Source organism: Cladophialophora psammophila (genome assembly GCF_000585535.1).
Source record: "Cladophialophora psammophila CBS 110553 chromosome Unknown aczJe-supercont1.6, whole genome shotgun sequence".
NCBI classification, from domain to species: domain Eukaryota; kingdom Fungi; phylum Ascomycota; class Eurotiomycetes; order Chaetothyriales; family Herpotrichiellaceae; genus Cladophialophora; species Cladophialophora psammophila.
The window spans coordinates 887,972-910,336 of NW_006912927.1; the positions used below are offsets into that span (position 1 = coordinate 887,972).

Consider the following 22,365-nt stretch of genomic DNA (forward strand, 5'->3'; position numbering starts at 1 on the left):
ATCTTCCAAGGGAGCCCTATGCATCAACAAAGATAATAGACAATGCCCACTGATGGGTCGTGGTCTGTATGTGTGTCGTATAGCGCTTTGGTAGATATATAGCCCTTTATAGGGACACGAGGCTGAAGATTCAGGGATGTGAAAATAAGTGCTTGTAGTTTCTCTTGCTCCAGGTCCAGTCATGGATTCGCGCCAAATTATCTATTACCGATAATTTCTATTCTAAGCACTGCTATGTGTGCGAGACAAAGAACCATTCCCTTGATCTATTGATTGTGAGCATTCGTTATTGTCTCACACACAATCGACCGAGGCTGTGATTGTCTGCGACACAAGACTGAATGGTGGTACTCAAGCCAATCACGGCAAGTTACAATTACAATACGCTATAATACGGACAAGTGACTCCCTCATTCGCGGAGCCTCAAATGACACGGGATTTCCAATACAGCCCTCTATTCTTGGTCATTTGAAGATTCCTATGACATCAACCTGTGATCTTCAGGCACCTTGTCGGTCCCTCGTGGTTTTGCCCTTTGACATGTGAGAAGCACAGCTCGAAAAGGTAAAATCGCATCCAAAACCTGTTTTTAAAGCCTTTCTCTAGGGGGACATGGAAATATATTCCTGCCCAGTTCTGCCCCGCACTCGTTGGAATGTTTTCTCCCTGACAGGGCTCGTGGTCACATTGAAGATACATTCACCATCCACGTTTCTTAGACAGAAAGGTCCCTGAATCCCAAAAGTACCTTCCACCACTCATTCTGCCAGATCTACGCAAATATGTCGGATGATGCTGGATTCTTCAAAAGGACGTCGGAGGCCGTCGCCAATGCCGGCGCCTCCATTGCTGGCGCCGTTTCAGGCTCCCTCTCATTAGGCGCCTCCGCCAGCCATAAGAAAACGACCACGACAAAAACAAAGACTACGATCCCAGTAGACCAACAACAGTACAACATTGCAAGTGGAGGAGCAGGACAGCCGCCCCAAGGACGCATTACCAATGGAGGAGTGGGAGAGCAGAAGAGGGTTACGCAAAAAGAGGCCGATGCGCTGTACGCGGAGCGCATGGAGGACGAGTATGCAAAGAGAGAGGGCGGTGCTTGAGCAATCAGGCGCGAAAGATGAGATGGCGAGAATTTGACGGGGAGGGTCTCGGTGTCGGGCAGATATAACTGAGGACAGAGAGCATGACAAGGATCAGGCGTCGATTCTGTACGGATCATAGACGGCGACTAGGGAGTTATCAACTCGGGTCTGCCCAGCTCACATGGCGTGAGAGTCCAAATATACTCCTTTCGACATTCTGTTATTCTCCCTCATGCCATCTCGAGCACATGGATGCCTAGGGAATTGTGTAGACCACGGGAGCTGAGAGAAGGAGCGCGGAGAGGTCCTCTTTCTCGCGTTTCCGTATGCCAAGCTAAGCTAGAACTGCACGCGACTCACCTTGCTCACCCCTCCTAAGTAAACAAAACACCACCCTCCGCTACCACCACAACCACCACCACCGCCACCGCCACCATGGTGGCCGCGGACCTTCTCGAGCCACAGCCGGACACTGCTCGTATGGTACAATGTTTCCACGGTGTCGCTGAGGAATTATCAAAGCTTCCAAACGCGTCTGCGTTAGCTCAAGGCAATGCCATTCAACACGCCCTAGCGCAGCTGACCGTTCAGATTACTCGACTTGATCAGAAAATGGTTCGAATGGATCAGAGATTTGACCAGCTCGACAACAAAATCGACACTCTCACTACTCGAGTCATTGCAAAGGACGTTTTGTTTTTGATCTGCAATACTAGGTACTAATTTAATTCTATAGTGAATATAATAGCTCGGCTCGAGTTCAAAATTCATATCTCACGAGACCCACCGATCGACTTACACCACGAATGAGTCCATTGACGAATGCCCTCATCGAAGACTTTCCTGCAAGATCGAGAGACATTCCGAATATCGAGGGACAGAGACTTGTTTCTATCCTACAAGAGTTGGGATTGCCTACCAATGGAGGAAGAGAAGCTAGAGAGAAACGGTTGGGACAGCACATCGCGCTTCAACCTACCCCAACTACTGCATGATTTCCGCAAGCATAAATTGACACAGGGACATTGATACCTTACCTTTTTGGTCCTGGGCCGATCTTTGAAGTGCTGGATCCTCATTTTGTTGCACGTCCCTCGACCCGACCGGCCGGGCGGAAGCTGTGAGTCGCTGAATGTTGAAGCCGTGCGTAGTATTCCTTAGCTGGAGAAACAAATATCGAGGGCTCGAAGGGAAATCTTCGGGGAACTGAAGCATGGAACTGTTTTGCGCAGCAAGCTTGATTCAAAAACAAGTGGCACTCGCAAAGTCCTTCACTGTTCTGAACGGAGGTGGCCTTTGTTGGTGAAGAGCATTCCGTTTACCTTGGACATATTGGCTCCCTGTCATCCATCCTATTCTGTTGATTGTATTTGATATAGCGGACACTTTGACGTTATTGAGCACTCTTGCGGTATATATTCCGTGACAGACTGGGCCACTTATTTTTTTTTTTGAATCCGGCTTGGCGGGCTCTCTCGGAGTCCTCCACCAAAGAACTCGGTACATTGACAGACCTCGTCCTTGTATAGCACATAACCCCGTTGTCTCTATATTCTACCATGGCTCCCGACGTGTCAAAGGCTCTCGAGCTAATCGACGCCGCTCACAGAGAAGACCCCAACCAAATCGAAATCAACGGCGAGACAATTCCCTACGAGCTACACTACGCCCAGAAGATGACCAAATTTGTCGACCTCCATACCCCGAATGCTGGTCCTCTTCTCGCCACAGCCGCGCGAGCACAGCATTTCCGGCGCTGGGAAGTGCCTCGAGATAGCTACCCACGCACCAAAGCGGGCTACTTCGCATGGCGCACGCTCCTGAGAAAGCGACAGGCCGAGCAGGTCAGGCAGATATGCCTCGAGTGCTCCTACAGCGAAGAAGAAGCCGGTAAAGTAGCGGCGCTGATTGCGAAAGAGGACCTGAAAAAGGGACAAGGTAAGGGTGACGCGGACGCCCAGGTCATTGAGGACGTGGCCTGTCTGGTGTTTCTGGACGATCAGTTTGACGAGTTCGAGAAGGGACATGACGAGGAGAAGATTATAGGCATATTGCAGAAGACCTGGGTGAAGATGGGGCAGAGAGGGCAAGAATTGGCGTTGGCGATGGATTTGAGTGAGAGGGCAAAGGAGATGATAGGCAAGGCTCTGGGAGGTTGATGAGTGGAAGGTCGTGCTTTCGGATGGCCATACCAGTCTCTCTCCACCCAGCACTCTGATCACGACCCTGGCACTGGGTGTCGATAGGTCGGCAGGCTCTGGGAGACGCATGGGAGTGTCACATCCCATGGAAAGAGGCCAATGCAGGCCCTCGTCCTCGTTCAAAAAGGTACGAGTCTCGCACACATCCTTATGAGTCGTGGGACAATGCAAAGTGCTGTTTCCAACGAGCCCACGGCGCCATGTCCCACATGCTGGCGGCGAGGCGGGTAAAGATCGGTCGTCGTATATTTGTGTGGGAAAGAGGGAAAGAGCGGGCCTCCGCAGATTCGACCCCGCGATATTCCCTCTTCCATCTTATATCAATACCAAACCCTTTCGGAGATCCCTCAAGACGATCCAAGACCGGTTGGCTCTTGTAGAACCTGACACCCTGGAATTTCGCACTCTCTTCGATAGAGCAATATTCGCAAACCAGACATGTCTCCATATGCGAAAGTCGACTGCCACTCTCACTACCTCCCAGCGTGAGTTCATTCTCACCGACACGGAATCCTAGTAACCAAGATTCCCCAGGGAATATCGCAAGGCACTCGCCGAAAATGGCCACCGCAATCCTGATGGCATGCCAGCAATCCCCGTATGTCTCCAGGGCATTCACAGGGCTGCGCAGCAGCTAGCTAATGGAGATCAGGAATGGAGCGAAGAAAGTCATCTCACAATGATGAAGTCTATCAATGTAACAAAGTCGATCCTCAGTGTCAGCACACCTGGAGTCCACCTCAAGGCTGGAGACGACGCGCTCGCCCGAAAACTCGCCAGACATGTCAACGAGGTGGCTGCAGATCTGAAGAAGCGAAAGCCCGACCAGTTTGGCTTCTTTGCCTCACTGCCTCTGCCGGACGTCGACGGCACCTTGCAAGAGATCTCCCACGCCTTGGATCAGCTCAATGCTGACGGGGTCGTCATGCTCACCAATTTCCACGGGTCGTATCTTGGACACAAGGACTTTGATGCAGTCTTCGACGAGTTGAACCGAAGGAAAGCCGTCGTCTTCATACATCCTACCACACCGTGCTTGTCATCGGGCACCGCGGCCACGCCGCTCCCTCAATTCCCGAGACCGATGTTTGAGTTTTTGTTCGACAGTGCTCGCGCCGTCATCAACTTGTTCCTGTCCGGCACCGTCAAGCGATGTCCCAACATCACCTTCCACATGTCACATGTCGGAGGCGCATTCCCGCCCTTGATCAACCGGTTCTCGAGCGTGGCCGAAATCATGAAGCTGGGTGGATCCGCCAACGAGGTTAGTCCAGCATGGGTCAAGGAGAGGCTCAACACGCAGTTCTATTTTGACACGGCGGGGTGGGCGTTCCCGGAGCAGGCCAAGGGCTTGTTGGAGTATGTCACTGTCGACAGGTTTTTATACGGCAGCGATTTCCCGTACACGCCATTGCCCGTGGTTCAAGCGTTGTCGAAGCAGCACGATGAATATCTGCCTCAGGTGTTTGCTACCGAGGAGGACAAGGACAAGCTTTGTAGCAAGAACGCTGTGCAGCTCTTCAGCAGAGTTTCCAGCAAGCTTGCTTGATCGAGAAACGAGTGGCATTGCATTAGGCTTTTGTAGACAGCGATAGAGAGTCGCAAATGATCTACCCTCCGCCTTCAGTGGACGAGCCAGGTTCGATGTTACCGACGTTTCTTACCACTTGCACCACATCCTCGGGCGCCCCATTGTTTGAACAAACATCAGGGCCCTTTGCTGATCGTTTCTATAAGATCTAGGTCATTGCCTGTCGCATGACAGGCTCAGGCCAGCTTCCTCCGCGTTGATCGGAGAATTGATCCGAAGCCATGGCGCCCCTCTCTGCCTTCCAGCATTCGCAATGATCGTCATGCTGCTGTCGTCAGACAATGCTAGGTGAAGTCATTGTAGCAGCGACAGTCAACGAGGGACTTGGCTATGCAGGAACGTTGAGGAGAATATATCTAAGGGTGGCGCATGTGTTTTGTGCCAGCCTGCCTGTAGGTGACATCTGGTCAAGAAACCCAACCATACCCAAATCGAAACTCGAAAACAAACATCACAGACTCTTAAAAGACACTCCTACTTTCACAACATTGTCAACATTGTCAACAGCCACTTGGGCAATTCTACCTTTGAGAATGACGGACAACCAGACAGGAAGCAAGACGGCCAAGCCAGAAGGTGCTCCAGGTTCGCACTCGGAACTGTTTGGGCTCCAAGGCCAGAAGAGAGCATCGACAACCGCGGGCGCTGGAGCAGGAGGGGGCATCATCGGAACCAGTGGGCATGCTGGCGCGGCAAATAAGGGCGTTGATCTAGGCTCGCGGAGCGACATTCAGAACGCAGGTGTTGCGGGCGTCGCTGAGGGAGGGAAGAGCTCTACTATCACAGGATCTGGCGGAGAGACTCTCACTCCAAGTCAAGGAAGTGGAGATGTTCGTTCGGCAGGCGAAGAGAAGGGCGTCTTCGACAAGTTGAACCCTTTAAAGCGAGAGTGATGGAAGTTGCATGGTCGACAGGATACTTCGATTGAAGTGTGAGGAGTTGCCGAGTGAGCAAGAGAGAAATCCACCTCGAGGGATCAAGAGAGAATGGCCGGAGGAGAAAGGAAGAAGCCACCAGTGACTATACGAACATGCTCAAGATATCCAATATGACTCTTGACTGTCGATAGGACCTTGGTCTGTACAATCAACGACGGAAGGAAGACGAAGACGCAATTAAGGACGTTCCATTGTGCAGATACCACCATCGGAGGACGTTTTAACTGCCCACGAAAGGCGTTGCGCGCCGCTCAGGTGCTAAAGATGGGCCGGCGGAGGTGGTGGGCCAGTGAATGGCCCAAGAGGCCTCAGCCAGGTAGGAGCTAGGGGCGCCTCTTGAACCTGCTAGGTAACAAATGGCTGCTGTACGGGCTTCCCTGGGTGCCTAACAGAGCTTGTACTTGGTACAGTAGGCGTGTGAGGCGCTCGTAAGCCACACCAAACGGACACTTGGATCTTTGCGGCTGCCGTGGAAATGGAAGGGGTGATCTGACCTGACTGCGCCCGTCAGGCTCTTCTGATCCCAAACCTTCGCATTCTGCAACTCTGCAACTCTCCAACTCTGTACAAACCGGTATCCAGACTCCAATGTCCAGCTTGACGTGACTCAATCCATGTGCCACCAGCCCTCTCATCGTTAATCAACATTGCATCTCGAGATTGCTACGTTCATTCGAGCGGTCGGCACCGTAAAGATCAAATCTCCTGCCCAGCGCCAGTTCCGTTGCTGCGCTTTGCCTCATTTACTCGACACGGTTCACATTGGTCGCTTGATGATTTGTTGCACAGTCGCGGCACCCAATCAGTCACCTTGTCACCTCCGGCTTTTGATCGAGGAGACTCGCCCACCACGGCGTTGTCGAGATTTACCAACTCCTTCGACAACGACGACGACGACGAGGAGCTCGATCACGAAGAAAAGATATACTTTGCTCCGCCGCCGCATTCTCCCAGGTCCGCAGCGTCATCCTCGAGTCCTCCGTCCCCGCGACCACCCCCCTTCTCCTCTCTCTACTTCCCTACCGACGCCGAGCTCGATCGTATCAGAGCAACCGTCACCGAGACTCATTGCGACTCGCTTCTCGCCTCTGCCCCGGCACCCTCTTTTGAGGAGGCTCTCGCCGAAGACGAACCCGGGACCAAGGCTGAGCGCGAGACAAAAGCTGCCCTTCCACAAGATACCAAGGCTCAGTCTTCTTCGGGCAAAGCTGTTGACGACGCAGAGCCCCCGCCTCCCTATACTGAAGGTTCGAGTCCTCTAGAGTCTTTCACATACCTCATGGCGGCAGCAGGCGGTGCGGCCAGTATCATCACACAGGTTCAGCAAACAGGCCCGCCAATCAACACTCTGGGAGGTGAGTGGCGAAGCCATTGAGAAAGATTTAAAAAGGGCCAAGACTGACTTGGTCGGCATACAGCAGGGGAAGCAGCAGCTGATGAACACATCACGTTGAGCTTGAGGTTGGTTCGCCCCTACGCAACTGATATACACCGTGCAGAAGACTGACAATTGGACAGAGGAACGCATTTCACGCTCTCCCGTGATGAACTGTTGACCCTTCCCGAATTCGTGTTGCTATCATTATTCCCCAACGGTCTCCTCCCCGATGGCCATATGAACTCGTTTCATGAAGGCGATGTCTATCCCGTTGACGTATGTCCCACTCAAAGTCCCCATCCCTTCACTGTTCTGAGCAATCCTTGTATCTATATCGGAGATGTAACATATGCTTCACAGTATGACCCAGCCTCCCTTCAGTATATGTTAAACTTTTTCCGAGATGTGGCTCAATCAATACCCTCCACATCTCCCTCCCCGACCACCCCACCAGAGCATGATCCCATATCGATCGAGCCATTACAAGGTTCGACCAAAGATATGCTCCAAGATCGGGCGGGGATAATTGTCTTGAGAGAAGATCTTGACTTCTACGTCATTCCTCCTCGAGCAGACATTGAGCAGCCGGAAATGACAGAAATCAAACGTGCTGCGGGGAAATCCTTACTCAAGCAGGACGGAATTTTCTCAGGTCTCAAGCGGAGTGAAGAAGCAGGGACTACGGAGCAGCATTTGATTGAAATGCTTACCGCAGGGTATGTTCCCCGATAGGCCAGCTTGGAGCGGTGAACTGATGCATGTAGCGGTTTTAATCACGATGATGCCTGGGGCCATCGAGCAGGAGAGCCAAACAAAGCCGTCATTTGCAGCTTGGCTCTTGCAAGACTGCGGACTGACATCAAAGGAGATCTGGCAGGGAGCAACGTTGTGGGCATGGCTCAAAAACTACTCCTCTTCTGGCGAAAACCTGCCCGGCGATGCTGGTGGGAGGGCGTTGAGCTGATGGATGTGGATGGAGTGGAGGGTAAACTCAAAGTATGGATTCGAAGAGTGTGGACCCTCGAGATGGTGAGCATCCTTGCGCACAGCTGACATGGCGTTTTACTGATGTTCCATCCAGAGTGTTATCGGTCTCCGGTGACAGAAGTGCCCATTTCCTCCCTTTGCAGTTTTGGCGTTTTGCATTGAGCGATTACTCGAAAAAGAAGTTCACTTTCGGGATATCCATATGTTTGGGACTATGGGAGTATGGAAAAGGTGAATGTGGATTCAGCAGCCAGAGCTTTCTTGCAAACAGCTGGGCGAGGTACGAGGCAACCAAGATATGGTTTCCTCTTCACTGTGACAGTCACTCGGTCTCTTTGGCCGAGTTGAGGCCCACGTTTATCATTAGCGATTTGGGGTAATAAAAACAAAAAACCGTGTACATGAATCTGCAAGGCTGAGAATCGAACAGCGGACCTCTTGCACGCAGCAGCCAAAAAAAAAAGTCTAGTCGGCTCCGGCGGCTTCTAGTTTACCTTCCCCATTTCTCTTGTAGGTGCTGCGGCTCCTCCCTCTCCCCGGTGGAGAGGGTTATCGAGCAATCTTACAACAGCCACAAGGTACACTGGAAGACATGAGTGAGATACCCCTACAGTAAACTCATGTCATTTAGAAGGCCCCTCCCACCTAACCCACTAGACTTTTTCTTCACATAGCCCCCCCAAAGGACTCGAAAGTTGAGGGGTCTCCAAGTGCTGGTTCAACTTCTTTGTTTTGTTCTTGTTTGTTCAATGAGAACTTGGGGGGGCTATGTTGACAGGATATTTAGCAGATCAAATTCATAACTCCTAAATTGTGTTTCTTTGGTGATAGTGGGGCGGGGCGGTAGTGAATTTCTCTCATGTGCTCATGCCGTCTACTAAGAGATCTAACGAGTATATCACTTCAGCCTCGTCATGTTAAAAGTGGATCACATGCCATGCAAGGCTGAGGTGACGGAAGAGATTAGAGCCTTGGCACTAGACCCTACTCGGAAGGGACTGAAAGTCGCGACTGCGAACATTTCTCCAAGCCGCCAAGTTGCTGTGCCCTTGCGACACGCTTCAAGCCATTTTCTTCCATTAGTGTTTGACGGTTTGTGCCGCGTGGAGCGGGCTCTTCTGACCTTCCTTGCTACCGATCATGTCATAGTGTCGTGTCACTTGTCTTGCTGACCGCGATGAACCATGGCACCCGCGCAAGCATATGTGTCCAGCTACCCCCCGCGAATCCGCCAATACACGAATACTCTCCTTCAACCTGTTCTCCAGACCCAAAATGTCGCCCCAGGCGGTCGCACCACCAAACGAGGGACAACGATAATCAACTACGCAGATGATGCCTACGATGAGGACGACTTTGAAGACAGCGAAGGTCCCCGGCGACCGACAGGTTTGCGATCGTTGCGACGGGAGGAACTTGAGAAAAAGGAACCGCAGCATGACAAGGTGGGCAAGGAAATACATGAACCCGTGGATTTGCAACCAATATACCGAGACTGGATGATCAGGAGGACAGTCAGGCCCACGTCAGTACCCTCTTTTCGAGTTTTCCGCGGCATCGCTATTGACGAAGTGGTGTCGAACAGGACAGATTCCCAGGTGCATATTCAATCGCAACTCCCACTGACCCTTATACCCATACGTATCGATCTCGATGTACCACCCCACCAGCCCGAAGCTCCTTTTCCTCTGCCACGCGCGGGGGTCGATACCGGAGTCAACCCTTCGCTACCAATGTTCAAGAAACCTGAACAATTGCCGGGCTACAAGATACGCGATATCTTTTTGTGGAATCTACACGAGAACCTGCTTACCCCGGATGACTTTGCTTTGTGCTTTGTGCGCGAGCTCGACCTACCTAACCAAACAGGCCTTGCGATGAACGTCAGTCAACAAATACGAACTCAGCTTGAGGATTACGCCGGCGTAGCCATGCATCCACTCTTCCACACCCAGCGAAAGAGATCGCAAATGCCCGACACAAATCCCGCTCCCACGCCGTCGGCTTTCGTCACCGGAAGCTCTCGTGGCGGCACACCCCGGCCTCTCCTTGGAGCGTCAATATCTCGTCCAGCCTCTACAACACCCGGGACCCCTGCTGCTTCTACTCCCCATCCTATTACATTGACCAACGGCGCATCAATAACGGCAGTTGCTTCTCCGCTGCCACCGGAACCACAAACGGAGCAGCAGGATGACTCTGAAGATCCATATCTCAATCCTGACGACACTTACCGCTGCATAATCACGCTCTCAATTTATCTCTCTTCAAAACTCTACCAAGACAAATTTGAATGGTCGTTGCTACATCCGCCCGGTGCTGCGGAGGCATTTGCAAGACAGACTTGTGCGGACATGGGATTGGGCGGCGAATGGGTCATGGCCATCACCCACGCAATTTACGAAGCAGTTTTGCGATTGAAAAAAGAGGCTTGCGAAGGTGGCATGCTCATGATTGGTGGAAATCCCTTAGGTGAAATCGACAATCAAGCTGTCCGAGCTGAGGAAGGCGCCGGGTGGCGATACGACATTGACGATTTTGGTGCCGAATGGGAACCGAAATTCGAGGCCCTGAGCAAAGAAGAGATTGAGAAGAGAGAGGGTGATAGAGAACGACAGCTGAGGAGATTGCGAAGAGAGACTGCCAAATTCAGCTCAACGGCTGGAATGGTGCTCTCCGCTCGAGAACAGGAAGCACAGCAACGAGGAAGTTATTTCGATTACACCACCATCGGCAGTGCTGGTACAGGGGAGGAGACGCCACTGATGGGCCGGGGGGAGAGAAGTAAGAAGAAACGGCGGTTCAGATCGCTCTCTCCTGTTGCCAAGGCGCAGACCCCGGACGCTACTGGAAGCTCTGCTGGTGCAGGATGGGGAGGCGAAGGTAACCGATTGCAGGAGTACGAGAGGCAGAATTGGAGGTGTAAACATTGTCTTATTTGGGGCAGTGCCGTGTGGGCGGTGCGGGATGGACCCATGGGCCCCAGGGTGAGTTCAACCTGTCTTTCTGTCCCTATTGCTTTTTGCTCTGCTTTCCACCCGTGTCCCTGTGAGACCTTTGGTTTTGATTGCGGGGGTAGACGATGCTAACTGGTCGTGTTTGTGAGCAGACGCTGTGCAATAGCTGTGGCTTGATCTACGAGCGAGACAAGAAATTGCCCGTATGGAACGCAGGGTTGCACAAGCATACCTTGTACCTCGGAAGGTAATCAGTCAGCACCTGTTCTCTATGGGAAGTGAGCTCGGAGTCGAGATGCCATGTTTTTGTCCTTTCCCTCATCTTGTGAGACGCGGTCGGGTTCTCACGGTGGTCATGCATTATAACTTTGGAGCCAGCTAGGGGTGAATCGAAACTCTAGTGACAAAAGGGGTGACCGTTGGGGCTACTTGTATCAGAGCAGGACGGCGTCTCATTCGGGCCGGATTGGGTTCCAGGGGCAGATATACCAGATGGGCTTGCGTTGCTTGCGCCTAGCGCTGGAAAAGAAGTGTAGAACTACCCCAGATTCTTTGATGGATGCCATTTTATGGCCGAGATATAGTGTCTTGTGGGGCGGCCCCTGCATCAATCGAGGACAGAAACAGCTTTTAACAAACAACCAAAAGAAGCGTGTTGCTGGATATACGGAGATCCGCCAGTACATACCACTGTACGGAGTGTCAATGTGGGTATTCACACCGCAGTGGTAGTATGCTAAGGATGTGCTGGATAAGAGAAGATGGCGGAGCGGGAGCGGGAGCGGGATGCTTCGATGCGGAATGGACGAGGCTGGCGAGGCTGAACTGCGCATTTGGAGTCCTCAAACAAATACCAGTAGTTGACAGATCACGAACTTGTGCAAACACCAACTTCAAGGAGCTCACGACTCCACTCCTCCTTGTTCTGCGCATTCTCTGCACCTGCCTACCTGTATCGCGACTCCTTAGATATGCGGTAGTGCTTCCTTTTCTCATCTTTTCGTTTGCACCTTTCCCTTACTACGCCCCAGAAGTCCCCTCCTGAGGGGAGTTGACGTGGAAATGGTATGTTTGACGCCTTCGTCAGTTGCGCAGAACCGTGTACATGCGCCGACAACTGGATTACTCCTGTTGGCCTTGTCTTTCCGCCCCTGAGACTGTGAGGTTGCCATGGCTGACCTCACAACGCGAAAACAGGCACAAGTCATTGCGAACTCGGGCCACGATGATATGATCGTACGTTCTCCTCGCCCTCTCAGTCTCGCTCTCCTATGCCTCGGGCCTCCCAGGAAATAAATTGCCTTGACGACGACCACAAAGGGGGATTTTCTGGATCGCTCGTGGAAGAGAACTAAAGAACGAGGTGGCTAACTCGAGCATCATGGGTTCTTACAGCACGATGCAGTCCTCGATTACTATGGCCGACGACTAGCAACATGTTCGAGCGACAAGACAATCAAGATCTTTGAAATCGAAGGCGATCAGCACCGGTTAACAGAGACACTGAAAGGGTAGCGTTGCCCTTCTTTTCCACCATTCAAGTCTTGTAACTAACAATGAGTGCCGTGTATACAGCCACGAAGGCGCCGTTTGGTGCGTCTCATGGGCCCATCCCAAGTTCGGCACCTTACTCGCCTCCTCCTCCTACGATGGCCGCGTGCACATCTACCGTGAAACCCCCTCACAGCAGGCTCAACCGGGTCAACAATCACAGTCCTCATGGACCCAGGTATTTACGAGCACATTCCACACCGCCTCGGTCAACATGGTCTCCTGGTCACCCCCTGACCTTGGCTGTCTGTTGGCATGCGCATCCTCCGACGGCAACGTCTCCGTGCTCGAGTTCCGAGATAACCAGTGGGGCCACATCATCTTCGGTGCGCACCCCATGGGCGTGAATGCGGTGAGTTGGGCGCCCTCCGCCGTTCCAGGCGCGATCACACGAAAAGACTCTGGCAACGCGGGAAGCGGAGGCCTGGTCAAGCGGTTCGTCACAGGCGGAAGCGATAATAGCGTTAAGCTATGGGAATTCAACCCGCAGACCAATACCTACGATAACATGTTGGTGTTGCCGAACGGACACACCGACTGGGTCCGCGACGTCGCTTGGTCACCCACCCTGCTCAGCAAGTCGTACATCGCCAGCGCGAGCCAAGACAAGACCGTCAAGATTTGGACCTGCACAAACATGGGCTCGGGCGCGGGCAATGTGGGCGACTGGACGCTGGCGAAGACGCTGGACTTTGACGCCGTCACCTGGCGCGTGAGCTGGAGTCTCAGCGGGAACGTCCTTGCAGTGTCGGGAGGCGACAATAAAGTGACGCTGTGGAAGGAGGACTTGAAAGGGAATTGGGAGATGGTCAGGGAGGTTACGGAGTAGGAAAAGATCTACGAGTGGCCCGAGTCACGATGATGGATGATGTTGTTGTTCGGCCAGATGAACGGGAAAACTGTCCCTGGTGGTCCAGAGATCTCTGCGGCTTCGCGACGAGTATTGATACGCCAAATAAATAGGCATGAAAAGGTAAAAGGTTTTGAAAGAGATCAATAGGCCCTTAAAAGCTATCGCAAGGCGCAAATGTTCGCATTGTCCGTCATGGGTGCCATCTTCCCAGGACCGGCGCCGAGACCAGGGAGGGAAGGGATCGGGATATTGATTGAGGGGAGTTACTAATTCGCTTGTAATTGACAGCGTTGTTTCCCTTTCCCTACCGGCGCAGCGAATAGCCCTTCCAGTCCTTCTCGACCCTCCTCTTGCCCTCGACGTCGCCTTTCCACCCCTGAGCCTCAATGGTGGGCCTGGTCCTAACGGTCTCCAGCTCTCGCGCTTTCGCATTCGCATCTTGAATCCTCCTTGTACACGTGCCTTTCCCCAGTATTTCCAACGTCTCAGCAATCCCGGGACCTTGTCTTCCGCCGAGCAGTGCCCAGCGGAGGTAGTGGTACAGTTCCCTTTTCCAGGCTCTTGTTGTTGCGTCGTCGACGGCGTTGTCTGGAGGAGGCGGGGTCGCTTCTTCTAGAGACCGGAGGTGCGCGTGGAGGGTGTCTCTGGTCCATGATTTCTCAGTGATTAAAGCGAGAGTCGATGCTGCGACGCGGAGAGGGTGGAGGAGTCCGACATCGCTGACGTCCAAGTCGCCCAGCGTCACTGGCTCGAAGAACAAAGAACACTGTTCGGAGAATTGAGATGGCGTGCGGAAGTGCAGGGACTCAACCTTCAGTAGCTGGGCAAGGACATCTCTCAATTGCCTTTTCCGCGATCCGGTGTCTAGAAACTGCATGATTCTCCCAGCGCCATATTTCTCGAGAACAGCAATAGCCACATCACGAATCATTTGCTCAAAGTGCTCTCCTCCGGCCAGCACGCGCCGGCGAGCATGTTGTTCCTGTAAGAAATGCAATTTGTCGAATGAGACAATGGTGTTCCCCTTTGTGATCTTTAGATTGAAGAGGGATTCGAGTTGAGGGAGGTCCATGACATCTCGTTTCTGAGTGTGGGACCATCCCAAGAGCGCCGCGAAATTGACCAGTGTTTCGGGAAAGATCCCTTGGTTGCGGAACTGTGAGATATCCGAGTTGAAGTTCCTCTTGCTTAGCTTTTGTTTATTGCTGTCGACTAGAAGTGGGACATGAGCATAAGCCGGTGGCATCCAGTCCAGGGAATTATACAGCGCGACGTGCAGAGGCGTCGAGGCCATCCATTCTGACCCCCGAACGACGTGGGTGATGTGCATGTCATGGTCGTCGCATACGTTTGCCCAATGGTACGTCGGGAACCCGTCGGATTTCATCAGGATCGCATCCTCATACACCGGTTCATCAACCAGCAGTCGTTTGGTCTTTTCGGCTCCGTGGCCTTGGGATTTGCCGTACACGAGGTCACTGTAACGAGGCCATTCTTGCGGAGAGAGGAAACGGATAACGTGTGCTTCGCCGCGATGGGCTCTCTCTTCCGCCTGGGACGGGGAGACGCTGTTCAGGCACTTGCGATCGTAGCCTAAGCTCAACCCCTTTTCGTGACGACGGCGGTTGAGCTCATCGAGACGGTCCGACGAGCAGAAGCAGCGGTACGCTTGTCCCGTTTGTAAAAGTGTGTCGATGTGTGTCTTGTACAATGCAAGTCTTTCAGATTGTCGGTATGGGCCATAGGGGCCTCCTACTTCCGGACCCTCGTCCCACTGCAGCCCTGCCCATCTTAGATCTCTGTACAATTGTTCTTCGGCACCGGGGATCGTTCTCTTCGCATCAGTGTCTTCAATTCGAAGGAGGAACTGGCCGTTCGTCGCTCTAGCGAGGAGATAGTTGAACAATGCGGTGCGGATAGAGCCCAGGTGCAGGTTGCCCGTAGGAGAGGGAGCGAACCGAGTTCGAGCTGGAGATGAAGGAAGCTTTCCTCGTCTTTGGGTAGAATTCGTGCCGCTCGAGGAAGACGACGACGCGGTAGTCGAGGCGTTGCGAGTCGGGACAAGCGAATGCACCTTTTTGGCCGCGGTTTGACGGGCACGACATGAACTGCACACCCATCCAGGACCGCGGGCAGCGGGCCTCGCCCTCATGTGCAATGACGGGGAAATGTCGCCGGTAATAGAAAGGATGCAAGATGTGGTAATCAAGAAAAATTCCTGACACTCGAAAGCACCAGAAGATTCACACAGCGGCCAGTAGGAAAAAGAGGGAGCGGGAGCATTTGAACCATTCCAGTGCTTCTACTTGTATTCCTCCGCCGTCCGTATCAATCTGTTCATCGTCAGGTATCCATGCACATGCAGCCCTATAGCTCCTAGAGGATGGTCGAGGGTGCCACTGGATTGTTGAAGTTTAGGCCCCATTTTCATTTTCATAATTACTAGTCGAGAGTGACAAAAATCCTCTCCACTCATCTTCACCCTCAGCAGAACTTGTCGATCAGTACCTACTAGTCATCCGTTGGCTGCCTTGAACAATCTGTTATTGATTTTTCTCCCTCACTTCTGAATTGCAATATTCTCGGCCTTGTGAACACACCCCTCCCGACACTCGTCTCTTTCCCAACAGACCTGAATCATGAACGGCGACACAGCAGGCAACGCCCCAGAGATCGATCTCTACGAGATCCTCGGCGTCCCGAGGGACGCCTCACAAGCCGATATCCGCAAAGCATACAGAAAAGCGGCCCTTGCCAGCCACCCCGATAAAGCGCCTGCCGAACAAAGAGAAGAGGCAGAAGCCAAATTCAAGGCCGCCTCCCAAGCCTACGAAATCCTTTACGATGACGAGAAGAGACATCTCTACGACGCCCATGGCATGGCTGCCTTCGATGGCTCTCGCGGGCCCGGCATGGGTGGGGAGGTCAACATGGAAGATATCCTGAATTTGTTCGGTATGGGCGGTGGCATGGGCGGGATGGGAATGCCAGGCATGGGATCCCGCAAAATGCGACGAAGTCCCGATGAAAATCAAAAGTACGAAGTCTCGCTGGAAGACCTGTACAAAGGCAAGACTGTCAAATTCTCATCCACCAAGAACGTCATCTGCTCGAAATGCAAGGGTTCGGGCGGTGTCGAGAAGGCCCAGCCGAAAGAATGCTCCGCCTGCAAGGGGCAGGGTGTCAAACAGGTCTTGAGTCAAGTGGGGCCGGGCATGTTGACCCAGCGCATGGTTGAGTGCGGTGCCTGCGAGGGCACAGGACAGGTGTTTAACCCCAAGGACAAATGCAAGAAGTGCAAGGGCAAGAGAGTCACGGAGGAGAAGAAGCAACTCGAACTCTACATACCCCGCGGCGCTCGAGAGGGGGATATCATCAAGCTTGAAGGGGAGGCAGATCAGGTTCCTGGGGCGGAGCAGACGGGAGACATCATCTTCCACCTTGTTGAGCAGCCCCATGAAGTGTTCCAACGCACGGGCAATGATCTCAGCGCAAAACTCGACATCACCCTCGCCGAGGCGCTGACGGGTTTCCACCGCGTGGTCCTCAAACACCTCGACGGCCGGGGTATCGAACTCAACCACCCGCAAGAACCAGGCCAAATCCTCCGTCCCAGTGAAGTCCTCAAGATCCGCGGCGAAGGTATGCCCCTCAAGAAATCGGACGCAAAGGGCGATCTCTATCTCGTCATCGAGATAGGATTCCCCGAAGATGGATTCTTCCTGGACAAACCCGAGGCGCTGGAGCAATTGCAGAAACTCCTCCCTGGACCAGAGCCGCCGATTGAGACCGAGGAAGCGGACGAAGTCCGCTTCGAGGTGGCCGACATTGACGACATTGGGGGTCAGGAGGCGCAAGAGGCCTGGGAGGACGAGGACGGTCCACAGTCGGCGCAGTGTCAGACCCAGTAAATGGGGTTCTTCCCCCCCCCTCCGGGGGATGTCATGGGGCAGGTTGACGAGACATGATACGATTGTTATGAATCAAGACATTCAGACAGGGAATGGTGGAAAGCAAGCATTAGACGGCGTTTTGATTGGGTTATGTGAAAAAGCATTTGCACCGGCGTTGTGGTAGAAACGACGAATCTGGAGCCTGCTCTGCACTGAGGGCGAAGGAAGATCCAAGACTCATGTTTGGGTGGATTTTCATTCTCGTCCCCAGCCTTTCTGGCCTCGACTTGATTTGAGTCGGTGTCCGTTTCGCTCCGATTGAAACCATTGTTGTTGTTGTTGTTAGATGGCGGTGACTGCTGGGAGGTCGGATTTTCCTAGTTTGTCGACATTGGATCTCTCAAGCTACAATATACATTTCCTCTACGGGTCCGAGTCTTTAGCACATGAACATTGCTCCTCTTTCCTCTATCAAGAGATCTGTGTGTCCAAGACGTAGCTCGCCTCTGTACTAATTCATTCCGTTCTCAACGGGCTGTGGCTCAGGCGCACCTGACGCCCTCAAGCGGCCTCCAAACTTCTTCCTCATCCTCTCCAGAGAGACTCTGTAACAAGTGGGAAACCAGCTCTTCAGCTCTTCGTCATCCTTCCCCTCAATCATGCTCGCAACAGCCCTTGCGCACAGAAAACACAAGACCATGCCATGCCCCTGAAATGAAGCAGCCAGGTATAGCCCTGCCTCGTCAGGCACGGGGCCTACAAAGGGATACCCATCGCTCGAGAAACCCATGACACCGGACCAGATTCGACGACACCGGCCCTCAGGGCTGTCTGTACCCCAATTCTTGGCGCCAAAGTATCGTTCCGTGCATGCTAAGAGATAGTCTGCGCTGTTCTCGTCATAGGTCGTATCATCGGTGTTTCCATACTCAGACGTTCCCTCGTCTTTTGCAACGTGCATGCCGCCTCCGATCACTATGTCACCCTCGAATTTAGAGCCGGCGGGGCGGGAGATCATGTATTCGAAGCCTTCATTGTAAACGAAGGAGTACGTCGTTTCCAGACCCCTTTGCGGCATGCCCTGCCCGGGGCGTTGAGCTGTCACTACCCCTCGCAGGGGGACGATCACGCCTTGCAGGTTTGGGTACAGGCGTGCAGTATAGCCATTTGTAGCGAGGACGAGGGTTTTGGCTATGACCTTGCCACGTGGTGTCGAGACGGTCCATTTCCCGTCTATGGTAGATTTGGATATGCTATGCGCAGGAGTGTTGCATTGCAGATTCAACCCCTTTTGCAACGCGAGCTTTAGCACGCCGGTGGTGAATTTATAGGCACTCAGACTCCCCGATTCGTACTCAAGCCCTCCCACACTGTTTGGTGCCAGGAATTTCTCGGCCGTTTCCTGGCTGTCGTGGAAAATATGCTCCGGAGCCTTTCCCTTCCCCATCAACTTCTCCATTAGCGAGACCGATTCTCGGGCCGTCTCGAACTGCCTCTCGTCGTAGAAGACGTCAACGGTCTGGCATCTCACGGAGTCACAGTCAATGCTATTCTCACGGGCGAATTGGTGTACCGAGACCATGCAGTGGTATTCCAGGTTGGTGATTTTCATGGCGTCTTCCGCGCCTATGGATCTAACATTATCGAGAAAGGACCGATAGGTAGCTGTCTTAGTATGACCTCCTTCAAAGGGGTCATGTTAGGAAGTGCTCGTATACTATCAAGGGGAAAGGTAGTCTTATCGGCCAAAAAGAGGAACAAAGGTCAAAGAGCACCACTCAGCTTCTGATGAGTTAACCTACCATTGCGTCCACTGGCGCCACTGGCGGCCTGACGAGCCTCTAGAAGCACAACCTTGAGATCTGGATTCGAGCAGAGCAGGTTGTAGGATATAGAGGCGCCGCTGATCCCAGAGCCAATGATGGCGACATCGACCTCGTCGGGAAGATCTGCAGTTGTTCGACGATCTGCGATTTCATCGGGGGGATCTTGCCAGTAACTTTGGATGGGGTTGTCCCGGGGCAGCCCTGGAGGTATACTGGCTCTTTGTTCCATTGGGATGACTACGGGAGGATGGGATCGAGATCTGGGAGGCGGATGGAGGAAGTCGAGGAAGCTGACAGAACGGTCAGACAGATAAGGGACAGGAGTGCCTACTGTACATCACGGACTATCGGTTGGCATTATTATGGAGAACACCGTGGTACCAGTGGTGGAACTGATCCGGGAGGTTACATAAAGGACCCAAGCGTGGGAGAGAATACCCAGTAGAGAGGTTCGGGAGATTGTAACCGCGGTTGGGAGAGATCACGTGAGACTCACTGCGGCTGCGGTTGCGGCTGCGGCAGCCAGAGCCAGAGTCCAACAATGCCGGGCTAATGCCGTTTGCGCCTGGCTGCTAATAATGTGGAGGGCCAGTGGTCCCCTGTACTGGGTACTCCGTCCGCAGTACGCCTGGTTGGTGCTGGCAGCCAGCGCCTGGGCCTTAGCCCACTAGCCCCAGTCAAGCCCAGTCTGCAGTCCTGCGGTCTTTCGCTCGCCTCGCCTTCTCGTCTTTGCCCCGTCACCTGTCGCCTTTGCCTTTGACTTTGACTTTCGATTCTGTCTTTGTTCCTCTCGAATCGCCCATCCGCCAAACTGCTCTCCTCTCACCACTTCACTCCCCCCCCCCAACGCCTTGCTCTCACCGCGTCCCTGAGTGCTACGACCGCTGCATTCCTCACCGTCCTTGCCGTTATCGGCAACTGCGTCCGCCGTCATCATCTCCCCCTCCCGGAGTCGCCATTGATACGAATCCGATCGAAACTGTGCACGCCCCGCTCCGCTCGTGCCCAAGTGACAGCTCTGCTGGATCCCAGCGGCATCTTCGCGATCCCTCCGCTATCAACGGTGGCGCGCAAACCACCGCGGAAGGACGTCGTTGCGCGGTTTCATGTCCTCTTCAGCCCGGCCTACTGCCATTCCGCCATCTCCAACTTCTCCGCCTGAATCGGGTCTCAAGCGACGGCGCCTGTCTGACAATCTTCCGCAATCCCCCATCTCTCCTTCGTTTATGTCAGTCGCTACAAAGAGCTATGTCTCCTCTTACGGAAATACACATAATCCCGACGAGGCTTCGGGGCGATCGTCTCCGAGCTCACCAAAGGCTTCAGCACCGCGTAGCCAGCAGCCATTGTCCCGTCCCATGGCGTCCTTGCCGACTCCTGCACACAGTGTGACGGGCACGTCTTCTGGTTTCGACATGGCGGATGATATCGATCAACATCGGGATAAGCGGCAAAGACTCGAATCGGGTAGAGATCAAGAGGCGGATCATATGGAGGTGGAACCACTTAGAGAGGCAACAAATCACGACCGGAACGATGAGATGGAAATAGACGGTGAAAGATCGAGCAAGGGAAAGAGCGCAGAACTGGGAGAAAATGAGCAGGCCGCACCACTAACGGTGGATGAGAAGACCCTGGAACAACTACAGAAAGACATGGGCGAAGCCTTTCTTCTCTGCAGATCCAGTAAGACTCTCCGTTTTCCCACCACCTACCATCTACTCTTGCAGGCTTGTTAACAGATTCCCTCGCAGAAGTTGAGCGCCAGAAGCCGAACCCGCAGCAGCATCTGTTGGCATTATATGGGCTGGGTCCATTATTACACAGTGTCGCCCGCACGGATCCGAGGACTGGGGAGAAAATCAACAAGCTACGAAAATCGTACGAAGGTCAAATCAAGGGGTTTGCCTTGGCTGGGCGAAACAAGCCTGTCAAGGGAGAACGAAACGTGGAAGAAGATCAGCCCGGACCGTTGCGGCGTAGGGTGGGGTCGTCTCCTTGGGGTCTTCAGCCGGATGAGCAGTGGAATGCAGAGCATGCGAAATCCAGCATCGAAGTTACTGCAGACTTCAGAGCCAAGTTGAAACAAGCCATGCAAATGCAGCCGGGGACCGTTCGCAACAACGCCCACTGGGAGGACGTGCTCGGATTCGACAAGCCGAAACCGAACGTGGCGCCGGTGCAACAGCCCATCCCGCGCCCGGTGGCAAACGGAGTGGTACGACAACCTCAACCACCTTCTGCAGACGCAAAACGACAGACTCGCGGGAAAAAGCGGAGTTATGGCGATGACAGTTTTGTTGGATATGGAGAGGGTTATTCGGATTTTGAAGATGGAGATGGCGACGAATATGGCAGCCAGAGGAAACGGAAAAAGGTGACAGCCACGGATTACTGATGGTTCGCACTGCGACTTACAAAGTCTCAGGATTCGATTGGGACACCTCTTCCCCATGGACAGTACCGCTAGATGCGGTAGGGCAGTCTCCTTTGGCGGCCCCTCCATCTTCACGACATCACCTTCGAATGCATATTCTTTGCCATATTTTGCACGGATGGGATGTTTCTAAAGATACCCTAATGAGGACAGATAGAGTGATCAGAAAAAGGACACGGCCAAAACTCGTGGGGGCGTTTCAGGGGGTCAATCTTGCTTTTTCTTCTTGTGCGATTTTCAAGCATTGGACACTGGTCCGCTGGGAGAATACAGGCGGCGGCAGACTCGGTCTTTTCCATGTTTTCTGGGATGGCGAGAAACGGGTTCCTACTATTCCTGTTATCCATTCAGCGTCGACACGACTCAAACTGCAATGGGGAAAATACGGGCGGCCTCCGGAGAAACGCTGCAGGATTTGTTCACGCCCTGTGGCATCGTCCTGAGGCGCGTTGTGTATGAAGGATCATGACAGTAAATGCGCGAAACATTCATTCGAAAACTACATATATCTTGTGCTCCGTCCTTGCAAACCTCTTGTCTGATGGTCCCTAAGACAACTCATCTTTCGCCATCGCCGCCGCCTCGCCCCCTTGGTGCAGCCAAGCACTCTCGTCCAAAGCGGCATTAACTTGACACTTGATCGGTGCTATTCATACCCGAGAAG

The 22,365-nt window shown here is 53.2% G+C and overlaps 12 protein-coding genes across 12 annotated transcripts; 10 read left to right on the plus strand and 2 right to left on the minus strand.

The window, feature by feature from the left end:
- Nucleotides 1-783: 783 nt before the first annotated feature.
- A1O5_04646 (uncharacterized protein) lies at nucleotides 784-1,107 on the plus strand (the record flags this gene model as incomplete). The annotated part of the gene is made up of 1 exon (XM_007745250.1): nucleotides 784-1,107. One exon carries the CDS (start codon nucleotides 784-786, stop codon nucleotides 1,105-1,107), a length of 324 nt encoding a protein of 107 aa, XP_007743440.1.
- Nucleotides 1,108-1,524: 417 nt separating this feature from the next.
- Nucleotides 1,525-2,084, plus strand: A1O5_04647 (uncharacterized protein; the record flags this gene model as incomplete). The annotated part of the gene is made up of 2 exons (XM_007745251.1): nucleotides 1,525-1,784; nucleotides 1,826-2,084. The coding sequence occupies 2 exons, from the start codon at nucleotides 1,525-1,527 to the stop codon at nucleotides 2,082-2,084; spliced, it is 519 nt and encodes a 172-aa protein (XP_007743441.1).
- A 564-nt stretch (nucleotides 2,085-2,648) lies between these two features.
- Nucleotides 2,649-3,248, plus strand: A1O5_04648 (uncharacterized protein; the record flags this gene model as incomplete). The annotated part of the gene is made up of 1 exon (XM_007745252.1): nucleotides 2,649-3,248. The coding sequence occupies one exon, from the start codon at nucleotides 2,649-2,651 to the stop codon at nucleotides 3,246-3,248; it is 600 nt and encodes a 199-aa protein (XP_007743442.1).
- A 480-nt stretch (nucleotides 3,249-3,728) lies between these two features.
- A1O5_04649 (uncharacterized protein) lies at nucleotides 3,729-4,839 on the plus strand (the record flags this gene model as incomplete). Its single annotated transcript, XM_007745253.1, has 3 exons — nucleotides 3,729-3,775; nucleotides 3,825-3,888; nucleotides 3,943-4,839. 3 exons carry the CDS (start codon nucleotides 3,729-3,731, stop codon nucleotides 4,837-4,839), a joined length of 1,008 nt encoding a protein of 335 aa, XP_007743443.1.
- A 575-nt stretch (nucleotides 4,840-5,414) lies between these two features.
- On the plus strand, nucleotides 5,415-5,774 carry A1O5_04650 (uncharacterized protein; the record flags this gene model as incomplete). Its single annotated transcript, XM_007745254.1, has 1 exon — nucleotides 5,415-5,774. The coding sequence occupies one exon, from the start codon at nucleotides 5,415-5,417 to the stop codon at nucleotides 5,772-5,774; it is 360 nt and encodes a 119-aa protein (XP_007743444.1).
- A 1,324-nt stretch (nucleotides 5,775-7,098) lies between these two features.
- Nucleotides 7,099-8,299, plus strand: A1O5_04651 (dipeptidyl-peptidase III; the record flags this gene model as incomplete). Its single annotated transcript, XM_007745255.1, has 6 exons — nucleotides 7,099-7,174; nucleotides 7,241-7,280; nucleotides 7,338-7,473; nucleotides 7,558-7,913; nucleotides 7,962-8,226; nucleotides 8,279-8,299. 6 exons carry the CDS (start codon nucleotides 7,099-7,101, stop codon nucleotides 8,297-8,299), a joined length of 894 nt encoding a protein of 297 aa, XP_007743445.1.
- A 1,069-nt stretch (nucleotides 8,300-9,368) lies between these two features.
- A1O5_04652 (uncharacterized protein) lies at nucleotides 9,369-11,392 on the plus strand (the record flags this gene model as incomplete). Its single annotated transcript, XM_007745256.1, has 3 exons — nucleotides 9,369-9,709; nucleotides 9,770-11,171; nucleotides 11,294-11,392. 3 exons carry the CDS (start codon nucleotides 9,369-9,371, stop codon nucleotides 11,390-11,392), a joined length of 1,842 nt encoding a protein of 613 aa, XP_007743446.1.
- Nucleotides 11,393-12,311: 919 nt separating this feature from the next.
- On the plus strand, nucleotides 12,312-13,521 carry A1O5_04653 (protein transporter sec13; the record flags this gene model as incomplete). Its single annotated transcript, XM_007745257.1, has 3 exons — nucleotides 12,312-12,377; nucleotides 12,537-12,652; nucleotides 12,717-13,521. The coding sequence occupies 3 exons, from the start codon at nucleotides 12,312-12,314 to the stop codon at nucleotides 13,519-13,521; spliced, it is 987 nt and encodes a 328-aa protein (XP_007743447.1).
- A 328-nt stretch (nucleotides 13,522-13,849) lies between these two features.
- Nucleotides 13,850-15,697, minus strand: A1O5_04654 (glutamyl-tRNA synthetase; the record flags this gene model as incomplete). Its single annotated transcript, XM_007745258.1, has 1 exon — nucleotides 13,850-15,697. The coding sequence occupies one exon, from the start codon at nucleotides 15,695-15,697 to the stop codon at nucleotides 13,850-13,852; it is 1,848 nt and encodes a 615-aa protein (XP_007743448.1).
- Nucleotides 15,698-16,184: 487 nt separating this feature from the next.
- Nucleotides 16,185-17,456, plus strand: A1O5_04655 (uncharacterized protein; the record flags this gene model as incomplete). Its single annotated transcript, XM_007745259.1, has 1 exon — nucleotides 16,185-17,456. One exon carries the CDS (start codon nucleotides 16,185-16,187, stop codon nucleotides 17,454-17,456), a length of 1,272 nt encoding a protein of 423 aa, XP_007743449.1.
- Nucleotides 17,457-17,949: 493 nt separating this feature from the next.
- On the minus strand, nucleotides 17,950-19,493 carry A1O5_04656 (uncharacterized protein; the record flags this gene model as incomplete). The annotated part of the gene is made up of 2 exons (XM_007745260.1): nucleotides 17,950-19,121; nucleotides 19,241-19,493. 2 exons carry the CDS (start codon nucleotides 19,491-19,493, stop codon nucleotides 17,950-17,952), a joined length of 1,425 nt encoding a protein of 474 aa, XP_007743450.1.
- Nucleotides 19,494-20,370: 877 nt separating this feature from the next.
- Nucleotides 20,371-21,662, plus strand: A1O5_04657 (uncharacterized protein; the record flags this gene model as incomplete). Its single annotated transcript, XM_007745261.1, has 2 exons — nucleotides 20,371-20,950; nucleotides 21,019-21,662. The coding sequence occupies 2 exons, from the start codon at nucleotides 20,371-20,373 to the stop codon at nucleotides 21,660-21,662; spliced, it is 1,224 nt and encodes a 407-aa protein (XP_007743451.1).
- Between the last annotated feature and the right edge of the window lie 703 nt (nucleotides 21,663-22,365).